Consider the following 13,294-nt stretch of genomic DNA (forward strand, 5'->3'; position numbering starts at 1 on the left):
TTAGCAGTATATGGAAATGCTTAGATTCTTACATCTTTGTCAACATTTGGCATTATCACTTCAAAACATTTTAGCTACTCTGTTGGATAAGTATAGGTGTCAAGTAATCTTATTTGTATTTTGACTTACTTGTGAAGTACAAAACAAAAACATGTCATTTAATGGAAAAAATTAGCTATCCCCACCTTAACTAACCAACATGGAAACATGAGGAAAAAAGAATCATGTGCTTTAGGATAGGATGGAACATAATAAATGCTGCCCAACTAGGTGCTATTACTCATAATGCTTCATCAACCTTAAGTCTAGTTTACAAAAATTATAAGTCAGAAAGAGCAAAGTAGATGACAGCAAACAAAAACAGATAATTTTTTTTTTTGAGGAGAAAAAGGGAGAGGCTTAAGTTAGTTAAGATATTTAGATGCAGGCTGGAGAGATAGCTTAGTGGTTAAGTGCTCACCTGTGAAGCCTAAGGACCTGGTTCAAGGCTCGATTCCCCAGGACCCATGTTAGCCAGATGCACAAGGGAGCACATGCATCTGGAGTTTGTTTGCAGTAGCTGGAGGCCCTGGCATGCTCATTCTCTCTCTCTCTCTGCCTCTTTTTCTCTCTGTCTGTTACTTTCAAATAACTAAATAAAATAAAAATAAACAAAAATATTTAGATGGAAGCCGGGCACGGTGGCACATGCCTTTAATCCCAGTACTTGGGAGGCAGTGGTAGGAGGATCACCATGAGTTCGAGGCCACCCTGAGACTCCATAGTGAATCCTAGGTCAGTCTGGGCTAGAGTGAGACCCTACCTCAAAAACCAAAAAAAGAAAAAAAGATATTTAGATGGAAGCCACCAATAACAAGTTTTAAAAAGATATTTAGGAAACATACAAAATGCTATTTGTAAATTCCTGAACATATTTTTGTCTCCAAAAACTATAGAAAATAATTTTAGGGTGAGATATTTGAATATGGACCATCCCTGAAATTAGGGCACATTATTAAGCTATTATAATTTTAAGGACAATAATGAGATTTTGACATATATAGTATAATAAGAGGTTTCAAGATTCATGCTATATTATATATATGTATATAATATATATGTAAAATATCATGTTGTTTATAACATTCTCTTTTTGTTTGTTTGATTTTCAAGGTAGGGTTTCACTCTAGCTCGGGCTAAACTGACATTTACTATGTAATCTCAGGGTGGCCCCAAACTCATGGCAATCCTCCTAACTCTGCCTCCCAAATTCTGGGATTAAAGACATGCACCATCATGCTTGGCCTATTTATAACATTCTTTCTAGTATTTCAGAAAGAAATTATACATGAAGCAAATATGACAAAATGTTCATTGTTAAATCTGGACAGTATAGGGCTAGAGAGATGGCTTAGTAGTAAAGGGGCTTGCCTGTGAAGCCTAAGAACCCAGGTTCGATTCTCCTGGTCCCATGTAAGCCAGATGTACAAGGTGGCATGTCTAGAGTTTGTTTGCTATGGCTGGCTGGTGGCCCCGGTATGCCCACTCTCTCTCCCTCTCTTTTTGTCTCAAATAAAAATAACACGAAAATCTAGACAGTAGGTATGTATTTGGTCATTCTACTTCTTATATTTTGTAATAAAGTGCTTAAATGAATAAAAGGGGGTTTTACAAATTTATGGATTTGATGATAACTACCCCTGAGGACTCATGTACTAAAGGGACTTGGTCACTAGCCTGTGAGGCTATTGAGAGGTGGTGACCTTTAGGAGGTGGAGCCTAGTAGGAGAGAGATCACTGGGGGCAGGCCCTTGAAGGGGTATTGAGACCTATATCCTTCTGGTTGCTTTCTGGCCACCATAAGGTCAGTGGCCTCTCCTGCATGTGTCCCTCCATAATATACTGACCCAAAGCACCTGAACAAACCACGGGCTGAAACCTCAGAAGCTGTAGCTAAAATACACCTGCCCTCCTTGAAATTTACTTTCTCAAGTATTTTGTGAGAGAAAGCTGATTAACACTGAGGTATTAAGAAAGATCCTCAGTGTGGGGGTTTGAATTAGGTATCCCCCATAAACTCATGTGTTCTGAATGCTAGGTCCCCAGCTGGTGGCAATTTTGGAGATAGAACTTTGCTGGAGGAAGTATGTGGCTGGGGGTGGACCTTCAGGTTTATCAGCACTCGTGCCAGGGTTAGTTTGACACAAACTCCTGCTGCTGTTGTCTACCTGTTGTTAGACAGGAGGTGATGCCCAGCCTCTTCATGCCACACTGTCCCTGCCATCATGGGGTTTCCTCTGAAGTCTATAAGCCAAAATAAACCCTTTTCTCCCAGAAACTGCTTCTGGTCAGGTGCTCTGTGTCAGCAACAAGAAGGTAACTACAGCACTAGGTATTAACACAATTCCTCATACTACTATCATACCACGTCTGCTTGGGGCCTCTTGTGTTCTGTCTAGAATACTGTTCCCCATAATAATGGAGGTACTTAAAAAACATTTACTAAATGAACATTAGTTAATATTATTTATTAACAATCTTGTTAGGCCTTGTGCTAAGTAAGTACTTCACATTATTTCCTTTAAATACCAACCAACAACACTTTAAGGTAGGCATTATTATCCCCACTTTACAACAGAAAAAGTGGACAGGTAAAAATCAAATAATTTGCCCAGTAAAACAAGTAAGGGTGTGACCTATTTGTGCAACCAGTATTACATAGGACTCTCAAACCCTTTGGCTGGAGGGGTACAGAAGTAGAGAGAGAAAGTGTGGCTATCCAACTCTAGAACCAACACTATTGCCTCAAGGAATATTTTTTAAAATGAGTTGAATTTACCAAAACAAGTCATAGGGAAGCATATTTTATCCTACAGAAAACCTGTTAAAAGAGATAGCAAATATATAACCTGCCTTACCTTATACTATGTAAAATCATTTTTAACATAACAATTTAAGACAACAAAACTAGGGCTGGAGAGATGGCTTAGCGGTTAAGTGCTTGCCTATGAAGCCTAAGGACCCTGGTTCGAGGCTCGGTTCCCCAGGTCCCACGTTAGCCAGATGCACAAGGGGGCGCACGCGTCTGGAGTTCGTTTGCAGTGGCTGGAAGCCCTGGCGGGCCCATTCTCTCTCTCTCCCTCTATCTGTCTTTCTCTCTGTGTCTGTTGCTCTCAAATAAATAAATAAAAATTGAACAAAAAATATTTTAAAAAAATTATTAAAGAAAAACTGGGAAATAGCACAAACTTTTCTAACTTACCTAAATAACAATAATAAATATTAGAATATCCTAAACAAGGTTCTTAAAAAAAACAGCAAGAACACAGCTACAGTAGGTTTCACAGGTACTCTTTCCAATTCCTGGCCACAATGGGGAACATACCTATCCTGTCCTATCTCATATTTGAAGGATGCTATGACTTTTCAAAGCATTATCCCATTTATTGACACAAAATTTCTTATTACAAGAGGAGAACTTATGACATTTCACAAATAAGAAACTGAGCCCTGAGGAAGGTGATTCACTTATGTGGCTCAAGAACTCAAAATAAATAGAATTCAAGTTTTTTTGTTTGTTTGTTTGTTTTTTTGGTAGGGTCTCACTCTAGCCCACGCTAACCTGGGCTCTATAGTCCCAAACTATCCTCAAACTCATAGCAATCCTAACTCTGCCTCCCAAGTGCTAGGATTAAAGGTGTGCACCACCATTAAGTTTTCTAGCTCTTTTATTTTATTTTTTTGTATTATTTATTTACTTAAGAGACAGAGATGCAGAGAGAGAGAAAGCAAGAGAGAGGGAGGGAATGGACATACCAGGACCCCTGCCACTACAAATGAACTCCAGAAACATGCACCTCCTTGTGCATCTGGGTGGGCCCTGGGGAATCAAACCTGGGTCCTTTGGCTTTGCAGACAAGCACATTAACCACTAAGCCATCTCTCTAGCCCAAGTTTCTAATTCTTTTTTTTTTTTTTTTTTTTGGTTTGTCGAGGTAGGGTCTCACTCTAGCCCAACCTCACCTGGAATTCACTATGGAGTTTCAGGGTGGCCTCGAGCTCACAGCGACCCTCCTATCTCTGCCTCCCAAGTACTGGGATTAAAGGTGTGCACTACCACGTCCAGCTCCAAGTTTCTAATTCTTCTGTGTATTTATTTTGTATCCTGCTACATGGCTGTAGGTGTTTATCAGCTCTAACAGTTTGCTGGCAGAGTCTTTAGGGTCCTTTATATATAGAATTATGTCATCTGCAAATAATGATAACTTGATTTCTTCCTTTCCAGTTTGTATCCCTTTTATGTGTATCTCTTGCCTTATTGCTATGGCTAAGACTTCCAGTACTATATTAAATAAAAGTGGGGACAGTGGACACCCTTGTCTTATTCCTGATTTTAGTGGAAAAGTTTCCAGTTTTTCTCCATTTAGTAATATGTTGGCTGTAGGCTTGTCATAAATACCCTTTATTATATTGAGATATGTTCCTTCTATTCCCAGTCTCTGTGGGACTTTTATCATGAAGGGATGTTGGATTTTGTCAAATGCTTTCTCTGCATCTAATGAGATGATCATGTGATTTTTGTCCTTCACTCCATTTATATAATGTATTGCATTTATTGATTTGCATATGTTGAACCATCCCTGCACCTCTGGGATAAAGCCTACTTGGTGAGGGTGAATGATCTTTCTGATATATTCTTCTGTTTGCTAATATTTTGTTGAGAATTTTTACATCTATGTTCATGAGAGAGATTGGTCTGTAATTTTCTTTTTTGGTTCTATCTTTGTCTGGTTTTGGTATCAGGGTGATGCTGGCTTCATAGACGGAGTTTGATAGAATTCCTTCTTTTTCTATTTCTGGGAAAAGCTTAAGAAGCAATGGTGTTAGCTCTTCCCTGGAGGTCTGGTAGAATTCAGCAATGAATCCATCTGGGCCTGGGCTTTTTTTCGTTGGGAGATTTTTGATAACTGCTGGACCTCCATGCTTGTTATAGGTCTATTTAAGTGATTAATCTCATCTTGATTTAATTAAGGTAGGTCATATAAATCAAGGAACTCATCCATTTCTTTCAGATTTTCATACTTTGTGGAGTATATGCTTTTATAGTATGTCCCTATGATTTTTTTAATTTCTCTGGCATCTGTTGTGATGTTTTTTCATCTCTAATTTTATTAATCTGTGTCTCTTCTTTCTTTTGGTCAGATTTGCTAAGGGTTTATCAATCTTGTTTATCCTTTCAAAGAACCAACTCTTTGTTTCATTGATTCTTTGGATTGTTCTTTTTGTTTCTATTTCATTAATTTCTGCCCTAATCTTTATTATTTCTTCCCATCTACTGATTTTTGGTTTGCCTTTTTCTTCTTTTTCCAAGGCTTTAAGGTGAAGCATTAGGTCATTTCCTTGCGATTTTCTAATTTCTTAATATAGGCACTTAAAGCTATAAATTTACCTTTTAGGACTACCTTCATTGTGTCCTAGAGATTTTGGTATGTTGTGTTCTCATTATCGTTTGACTCTATAAATTTTTTTGATTTCCTTCTTGATTAAGTTTCTAATTCTTAATTCAATATTCCCACCATAGATTTAAGCAAGAGAATTTTAAGTTTGGGGCTAGCAGTTGTAAAAAAATAGCAGCAACTTTTTATTATATTCAGATGTGAGGAATAAAGAATATGTGATGAAAAAAGGACATTAGGCTAGGCATGTGGCACATATCTGTAATTACAGTATTTGGGAGGCTGAGACAGGAGGATTGCAAGCGTTAAGGACAGTCTGGGCAACATAATTTCACAAAACAAGACCAACTCCACATTCTTTGACAAATTTACTCATAGAAATTTTGCCAAAGGAAGGAATATATGCTAGTCAAACAGTTCACAAAGGCAGGCATTATATGACAAAAATAAGGAGTTAGATATAATTTTAGGTTAAAAACTAGAATATAGACCATGGTCTAACTAAGAAAAAATATACTCTCTCTCTCTCTGCATATATATATACATATAAACATATATATATATATATATATACATACATACATATATATATATATATACATACATACATACACACACACACATATACATACACACACACACACATATGGGGAAGAGACAGGTACATTAAAAAATAAACACATTATCAACAATTACATTTGAATGATGACAACTGAAAGATTTTTTTCCCCATAGTAAACATGTATTATGTTACAACATATGTGCTTCTTTCTTTAAATAAGGTGACATTACAAATAAGTAGATAAAATGACTAACCTGTTCTGCTCTTTTGAGGATCACATTGATACGCTGAGGAATGTTCCCTTCCAAAGAGTCCCTTTTTCAAAATGGAAATAAATGGTTTATGTTGCTAATCTGAAGAATAATAGTCATCCAGGATGTCAATCTAAATCAGCTATAAATTCTTATACTGAAAAATGCTATGATTGCAATTTAATGAGTATGGAAAATTTTACATGTAAATATAAGCTGGGTTTTCTAGTCTTCATTTTAATTATAATCAAATTCATAACTAATATATAGATGTTAGCTCAGTAGTTGGTTCTAACTATACTGGAATATATTAGAGATCTGAATGTATTATAGTTAGGCTGTAGTGTTAAAAATGAGATTATTTGTATCTGGCTAGGTATAGTGACTATTTAATGTGTTAGAATACCACAAGTCAGACATGATGGCTCAGGCTTCTAATCGCAGCACTTAGGAGGCTAAGGTAAGAGGGGTGCCATGAGTTTGAAGCTAGCCTAGGCTACCAAGTGAGTTCCAGGTCACTCTGGATTGAAATGAACCCCTGTCTCAAAAACAACAACAAGCTGGGCGTAGTGGTGCACACCTTTCACCCCAATACTAGGGAGGCTGAGGTAGGAGGATCACTGTGAGTTTGAGGCTATCCTGGGTTACAGAGTGAGCTCCAGGCCATCCAGGCCACAGTGAGAACCTACCTTGGAAAACAACAACAAAAAGAAGAAGAAGAAAAGATACCTTAATATGAGTAGAACTCCTGCTTTCCCCAGAAGACGCCAAGCAATCCACTCTGCAGTTCTTCTGTCAGCATCATACGTAGCTTGCTGGCTCACAATAAAAAGCAGTGGTAATCCAAGTTGCAGGTGATCAGTTGTAACATGTTGAGGATCTTCAGCAACTTCAGTCTTCATTTAACAAAAAACAAAATCAAAAACTGTCCTTGCTGTATAACAATTTTCCAACATCTGGACTTAAGGCCTCCAAATTCTCATAAATTCAAGACTAAACAATAGTCTATGTAATAATTTCCAGCATTAATAATCATAACTTTCTAAATTTAATGCTTCCAGAGAACTTGTATATAGTTTAGCTTAAAACATAACACTAACATTTTATTAGGAATTAAACATAAAATTATAACCATAAGAAATAGGCATACTACAAGGAAACAAAAATATAAATTACAGAAGTAAGTGAGGCACTGGTATACAGAGATAAATGTTTCAAAGGAAACAAACAACTAAAATGTAAGTATTTCATCTACGAATTTAATATAGAGCCAGGCTTGGTGGTACATATCTGTAATCCCAGCACCAGTGGGAGGATGAAGCAGGAGTATTGAGAGTTGGAGGCCAACAAGGACTGAATAGTATAACCCTGTCCCCCCAAAATAAATATAATAAATGACATATTATAAAACAATGAGGAGCTTATGAGTTAAAATAGCAGACTGAATGCACATAGTTAATTTGAGTCCCTCCAGAAACACAAGGAAAAATACAGCAGCAGGTCTCTTATGAAACTGATAAACATATGCATGTGAAGAAAGGAAAAGAGAACTGGCATTATTTTAGAAGGTAGACAGGGAAAGAGTAACTCACTAGGAGATTCTACAAAGCGAAATCCTAAGCCATGAATGGAAGAGCTGTAGAATTGTTAGTTTTTACTATACTCCTAGCCTGTGCAGGAGCCAGCAATGTGGGCTAAATAGTGGAACAGGAAAAGATACATCCCAGGGAAATGACAGAAAGGTCCTATACTGAGGATAAGTAAAAGCTTTTGAGAACAATTAAGATTCCTAGGTTCTCCTCACCCCACTCCCACAACTCCATGCATCGCCCTCCCTGCCCCCACCCCACAGCAGGAAGGCAGCACTGGAGGAGCCCCTGACCTTGAGGATAGTGTCCAGAAATCAGGAGTATTGAGTCAGAATGTCATCACGCCCCTCCCCCCCACCAAGGCCTCTCCCACTCAGGTCTCAGAGTGTTAGCAGCCAGACCTCTATTCTTGAGATAAAGACTGGAAGATGGTTTGGAAAGATCTTGAATAATCCCCCAAAGCATAAAGATCTGAGAACAGGGGTCACAGGATGCAGCCAGGCACCACCTTGTAGAGCTCTGAGTCAACAAATTCCAACAACACACTCATCATTTCCAATCAACGTGTCAATTTCAAATTCTAAATCATGAACAGATACCCAAAGACTAACTAAATATCTGAGGAAATTTTTCTAACATGAAAGACAGAGACCAAAATAAACAGGAAAGTAAATAGCATGGAGGAATCATTGTGAAGGGAGATTCAAGAACTGTAGCTGATGACCCCGAGCAGATGGGAAGTTGTGCTCAAAGGGAATAAGAAACAAACTAAAAATCCTTCAGATCACCTGCTAACAAGTCTCATCGGTCAGAATGTGAAAGCAATCATCAAATTTCAGTACTAATTCCCAGGTCCTATCTACCCTTTCTATGCCATCAAAGTGTCTTAATCCTGTTACATCAACTTTTGGTCTATGAGTGTTTCTTACATAAGTATTTGGTCTTACTTTGTCTTTTGAACTCAAGTATATTCTTCAAGAACAACAACAACAACAAAAAGCCCATGAATACTAACATAAGCAGATATTTAAAACATCAAAGCATAAGTGAGCAAACCAGCTCAGAAATCTTTTAACTTTTCTCTGGTCCCTTGAGGGTTAAGTTAACCATTAATATTTAAACCACATCAGCAAGAGTCTCTAGTAAACTGAGGTGTTTACCTACTTTTTTTCTTGTCAGGGAAGGGCCACTAATCTAGCCTTCTTGGCACCTCCCACACCTTTCTAGACCAAACAAAGACTGAGATTATCAGTTTAGCTCTCCAACCAAGCACTAATCTTCAGTTTTACATTCAGATCTTTTGTGGCCTCAGGCTGCTAGTCATGTCTACCTATGCCAGTCTCTAATCAAGCTTCTGGAACCTATACTTAAATTCTGCATCTCAGTTCTCAGTCTCAGGAGGAAAGGAAAATAATTAAATTAAAGATGCTTCTGCATAATTTTGTGAGAAGTATGCAACCCCACTCTAGACTAACAACTGAATATTCCAGTGCCACAGCACAGCCACCTGCACTCTGCAAGAGAGTTCCAGTCACAGAGTATCTTATATAAAAGGCATACTTCAGGGGATGTTGCTCATACAGAATAAAGTATCAAGGCTGCCTTTGACTTTTTGCCATGTCATGCTTTCAAGTAAAGCCATGCTTAGTTGAACCCCTACTTATTAAGAAGTTTTCAAAGTTTTGGTTTTTAACTTTCAAAGCTAATATTATATAATTCCTAATGTCATAAAATGAAATAGTATCAGAGAATCTGGTCTGCAGATATAGCTCACTTGTTAGTGTTTTCCCAGCATGCCTGAAGCCCTGGACTCAATCCCCAGTACCTCACAAGTCAAGTGTGGTGACAAATACCTATAACCGGGCCTAGAAGAAGCTGAGTCAGGAGGATCTGAAGTTCAAAGTCATTCTCAGCTACATGGTGAGTTTGAAAGCCAGCCTGTGCTACATGAAACTATCTTTAAAAAAGAGAGAGAGAGAAAGACTCACCTTCCTGAATATCTATCCAAAAGTGTTTTTAATGGCAAAAAAATATTCAGGAGTAGAAGCTTTAGGAAAAAGGTCTACCTCCAAACCAGAAGTGGTAGCAAGAAGAAAAGAAAATTTAGTAAGTTTGGTACAAATTATAATCCTGCCCCCTACTGGTAGAAAGGCAAAAATCCCAAGAATTCTTAACAGACTGAAGAGAAGAAAATGAGGACTGTGGGGTGAACTGCCCTCTCTCCCTTTTCCTGTTCCTCAAATGGGATACCAAAACAAACTCAGAGAACATTCGTCCCATAGATGTAAGATACATGTCTCTTCCCTTATGAAATAAAAGATATATTTTTTAAAAAGATATATAAACTGTTTTCATTAGGGGAGGGGAACATGTGTGTACATCCACTGTTGGTGGGAATGTAAGATGGTACAACCACTTTGAAAAGCAATATTGAGACTCCTAAAAAAAATCTGACTATAGAGTTACCAACAGACCTAGTTATTCTTCTATTGGGCATATACCCTAAAACCTTCAAGCCTTAGTCCAGAGAGATTTGCTCAACCATGTTTATAGCGGCTCAATTTGTGATAGCTAAGAGCTGGAATCAACCCAGATGTCCATCACTAGAAGAATGGATAACTAAGACCGTTATATCTACAGTATGGAATTTTACACAGCAATAAGAAAAAAATGACACAATGAAATTTGAAGAAAAATGGTTTAGCCTGGACTCCTCATTTAACTTACCCAATCACAGAAAGATAATCGCCGCATAGTCTCACTCATCTACAGCACCTAACCTGAATCTACCCAAGATGCCGACATACCCAGTAAGCATCTCGAGGATAAACAATAGGGTGGGTGGGGAGGGTAAGGAAGGGAGTGGGGGATACAAATCTGGACCCAAATGACAATGGTACCATAAAATTCTACATCCTAAAAGGTAGACCAAATGGTTGAACCTTCACCAGGCTCTTATAGGGAACACCTGAGTCACAAGGCACTGGAGAGGGTAAAATGAAAACTGACCTTAATCTTCTACAGCTTCTCTCTCTCTCCCTCTCTCTACCTCTCTCCCTCCCGCCCTCCCTCCCTTCCTCTCCCCCCCTCTCTCTCTCTCTCTCTCTCTCTCTCACACACACACACACACACACACACACACACACACACACTTTTATATTAGTTATCTTTTTCTTCTTTCTCTTAGCATGGATTGTAACTCCCAGTACCAGCATGTGACTATCATCCACAATGAGCTTTTGATCACAGAGACCTACAACATTTCCTAAAAGAATGACAGATTTCTGTCCGAGTACTTGACGACCCACCAAAGGTTAGTGGTAAGACCCTACTGCTGAAGACACCATATGTGGTTGACATGTAACATGGAATGACATGGCTGGAAAGTGGAAAGAGTCAGTCCCCAGATATTCAGTATGTCTAGTGCCAGAAGGTGCTACATGGGCGACTGTGGGAAAATGGCCAATATCTGTCCAAGTAACTCATGGTCTAACCTACTTTCCAGTAAATAACCTGTCGTTGATGCTCACACAAGTGCAATAGTGGTACACAGCCATGGTGGGAAACCAAGTGCTCTTGATTTGGCTAACTGATCTACTGAGTGGAACATGACCCATAGCTGGAGCTAAGAAACAAGTCAGAACCATATCCAAACATGAGCCTGCTCTCCATTATCAAGCTACCACCAATCATGGGCTACAAGAGGGCTTACACCTATTAAATTCTCTATTAAAAAAAAAAAGGATGGGCTGGAGAGATGGCTTAGCAGTTAAGCACTTGCCTGTGAAGCCTAAGGATCCCAGTTCTAGGCTTGATTCCTCAGGACCCACGTTAGCCAGATGCGCAAGGGGGTACATGCATCTGGAGTTCATTTTGAGTGGCTGGAAGCCCTGGCATGCGCATTCTCTCTCTCACTCTCTGCCTCTTTTTCTCTCTGTCACTCTCAAATAAAAAAAAATAAAAATAAAAAGTTTTTTTTAAAAAAAAGGGTTATCCCATTTATCTCATGCTAACTTTACTCTCCGTTGGAGAATCTGCTTCTCTTTTTCAGGCAGATGCAGATCCTAAGGAGAGAACCACCCCATCATACCTCAAAAGGGCCCCAGCTGAAACTAAGAATAATTGGAGAAAGAAGCAAGGGTTCTGTTTTCTTGGTGAAACTGGTACCAGCACAAGGGTGAAGGAGATCGACACAGAGAACAATCAACTCCTACCAAATCAGATATCCAGAGACAAAGAGGCCCCCAACACCTCATCATTAAAGCAGACCCAAAATGAACCCAACATGGCTCAGGAAAATTTTGCAGAAGAGGAGGTGGAAAGAATGTCAGAGCTACACATTGGGTCATGATATGCAGAGACATTTCCTCCTACCCATAACTGTGGGCTAAGTCCACAATGCATGACCCATATACCTCAACAAGGAGGGGACAGGGGGAGGAGGTAGGACATGGACGATCCTAACAATGGTGCCAACTTGGTTGTATTCACTGAGTACAAAGCTAATTAATAAAAAAAGATTGGGCTGGAGAGATGGCTTAGCGGTTAAGTGCTTGCCTGTGAAGCCTAAGGTCCCCGGTTCGAGACTCGGTTCCCCAGGTCCCACATTAGCCAGATGCACAAGGGGGCGCACGCGTCTGGAGTTCGTTTGCAGAGGCTGGAAGCCCTGGCGCGCCCATTCTCTCTCTCTCCCTCTACCTGTCTTTCTCTCTGTGTCTGTCGCTCTCAAATAAATTTTAAAAAAAATTAAATTTAAAAAAAGATTAAAAAGATACATAAAAAGAAAAGATAATATAAACTGTTTTCATTGGGGGAGGAGGGCATTTGTGTACATGTGTAATAATATGTAGTTTATAAATGTACAGTGTATGCACATGTGTGTGCAGATGTGTTCACCCCATGCAAAAATGCATGCGAAGGCCAGAGCCTCCTCTGCTAGGTGTGCCTCTCTTATCACTCTTCCATTTTGTTTTCTTGACAACAAGTCTGTCACTGAACTTCAAACTGCTGGAGTTCCACTATGCCTGTCAGACTGGCACCAATGATTCTCCTGTCTCCACCACCAGACATACACAGGATTGGGATTACAGACATGTATGGCTGCCGTCCTAAGCTTTTAAAAAATATTTTATTATTATTTATTTGAGAGAGACAAAGAGAGAAAGAGGCAGATAGAGAATGGATACACCAGGGCCTCCAGCCACTGCAAACAAACCCCAGACACATATGCCACCTTGTGCATCTGGTTTTATGTTAAAAGCATGAAATGGGGCTGGAGAGATGGCTTAGTGGTTAAGACACTTGTCTGCAAAGCCTAAGGACCCACATTTGATTCCCCAGTACCCACATAAAGCCAGATACACAAGGTGACGCATGTGTCTGGAATTCATTTGCAGTGACTAGAAGCCATGGTATGGCAATTCTCTATCTTCCTGCAACCCCCCTCTCTGAAATTAA

General features: G+C 39.2%; 1 protein-coding gene across 4 annotated transcripts in view; it reads right to left on the minus strand.

The window, feature by feature from the left end:
- Nucleotides 1-13,294, minus strand: part of Txndc16 (thioredoxin domain containing 16) — an 84,971-nt gene that overhangs the window by 26,204 nt on the left and 45,473 nt on the right. For all 4 annotated transcript variants that reach the window (XM_004649186.2, XM_045155075.1, XM_045155074.1 and 1 more), the window contains 2 exons: nucleotides 6,978-7,144; nucleotides 6,252-6,312 (listed from right to left, as the gene is read on the minus strand). In XM_004649186.2, coding sequence (XP_004649243.2) covers nucleotides 6,252-6,312; nucleotides 6,978-7,144 — 228 coding nt within the window. The remainder of the gene's footprint in view (nucleotides 1-6,251; nucleotides 6,313-6,977; nucleotides 7,145-13,294) is intronic.

This window comes from Jaculus jaculus, chromosome 7 (assembly GCF_020740685.1).
Source record: "Jaculus jaculus isolate mJacJac1 chromosome 7, mJacJac1.mat.Y.cur, whole genome shotgun sequence".
NCBI lineage: Eukaryota > Metazoa > Chordata > Mammalia > Rodentia > Dipodidae > Jaculus > Jaculus jaculus.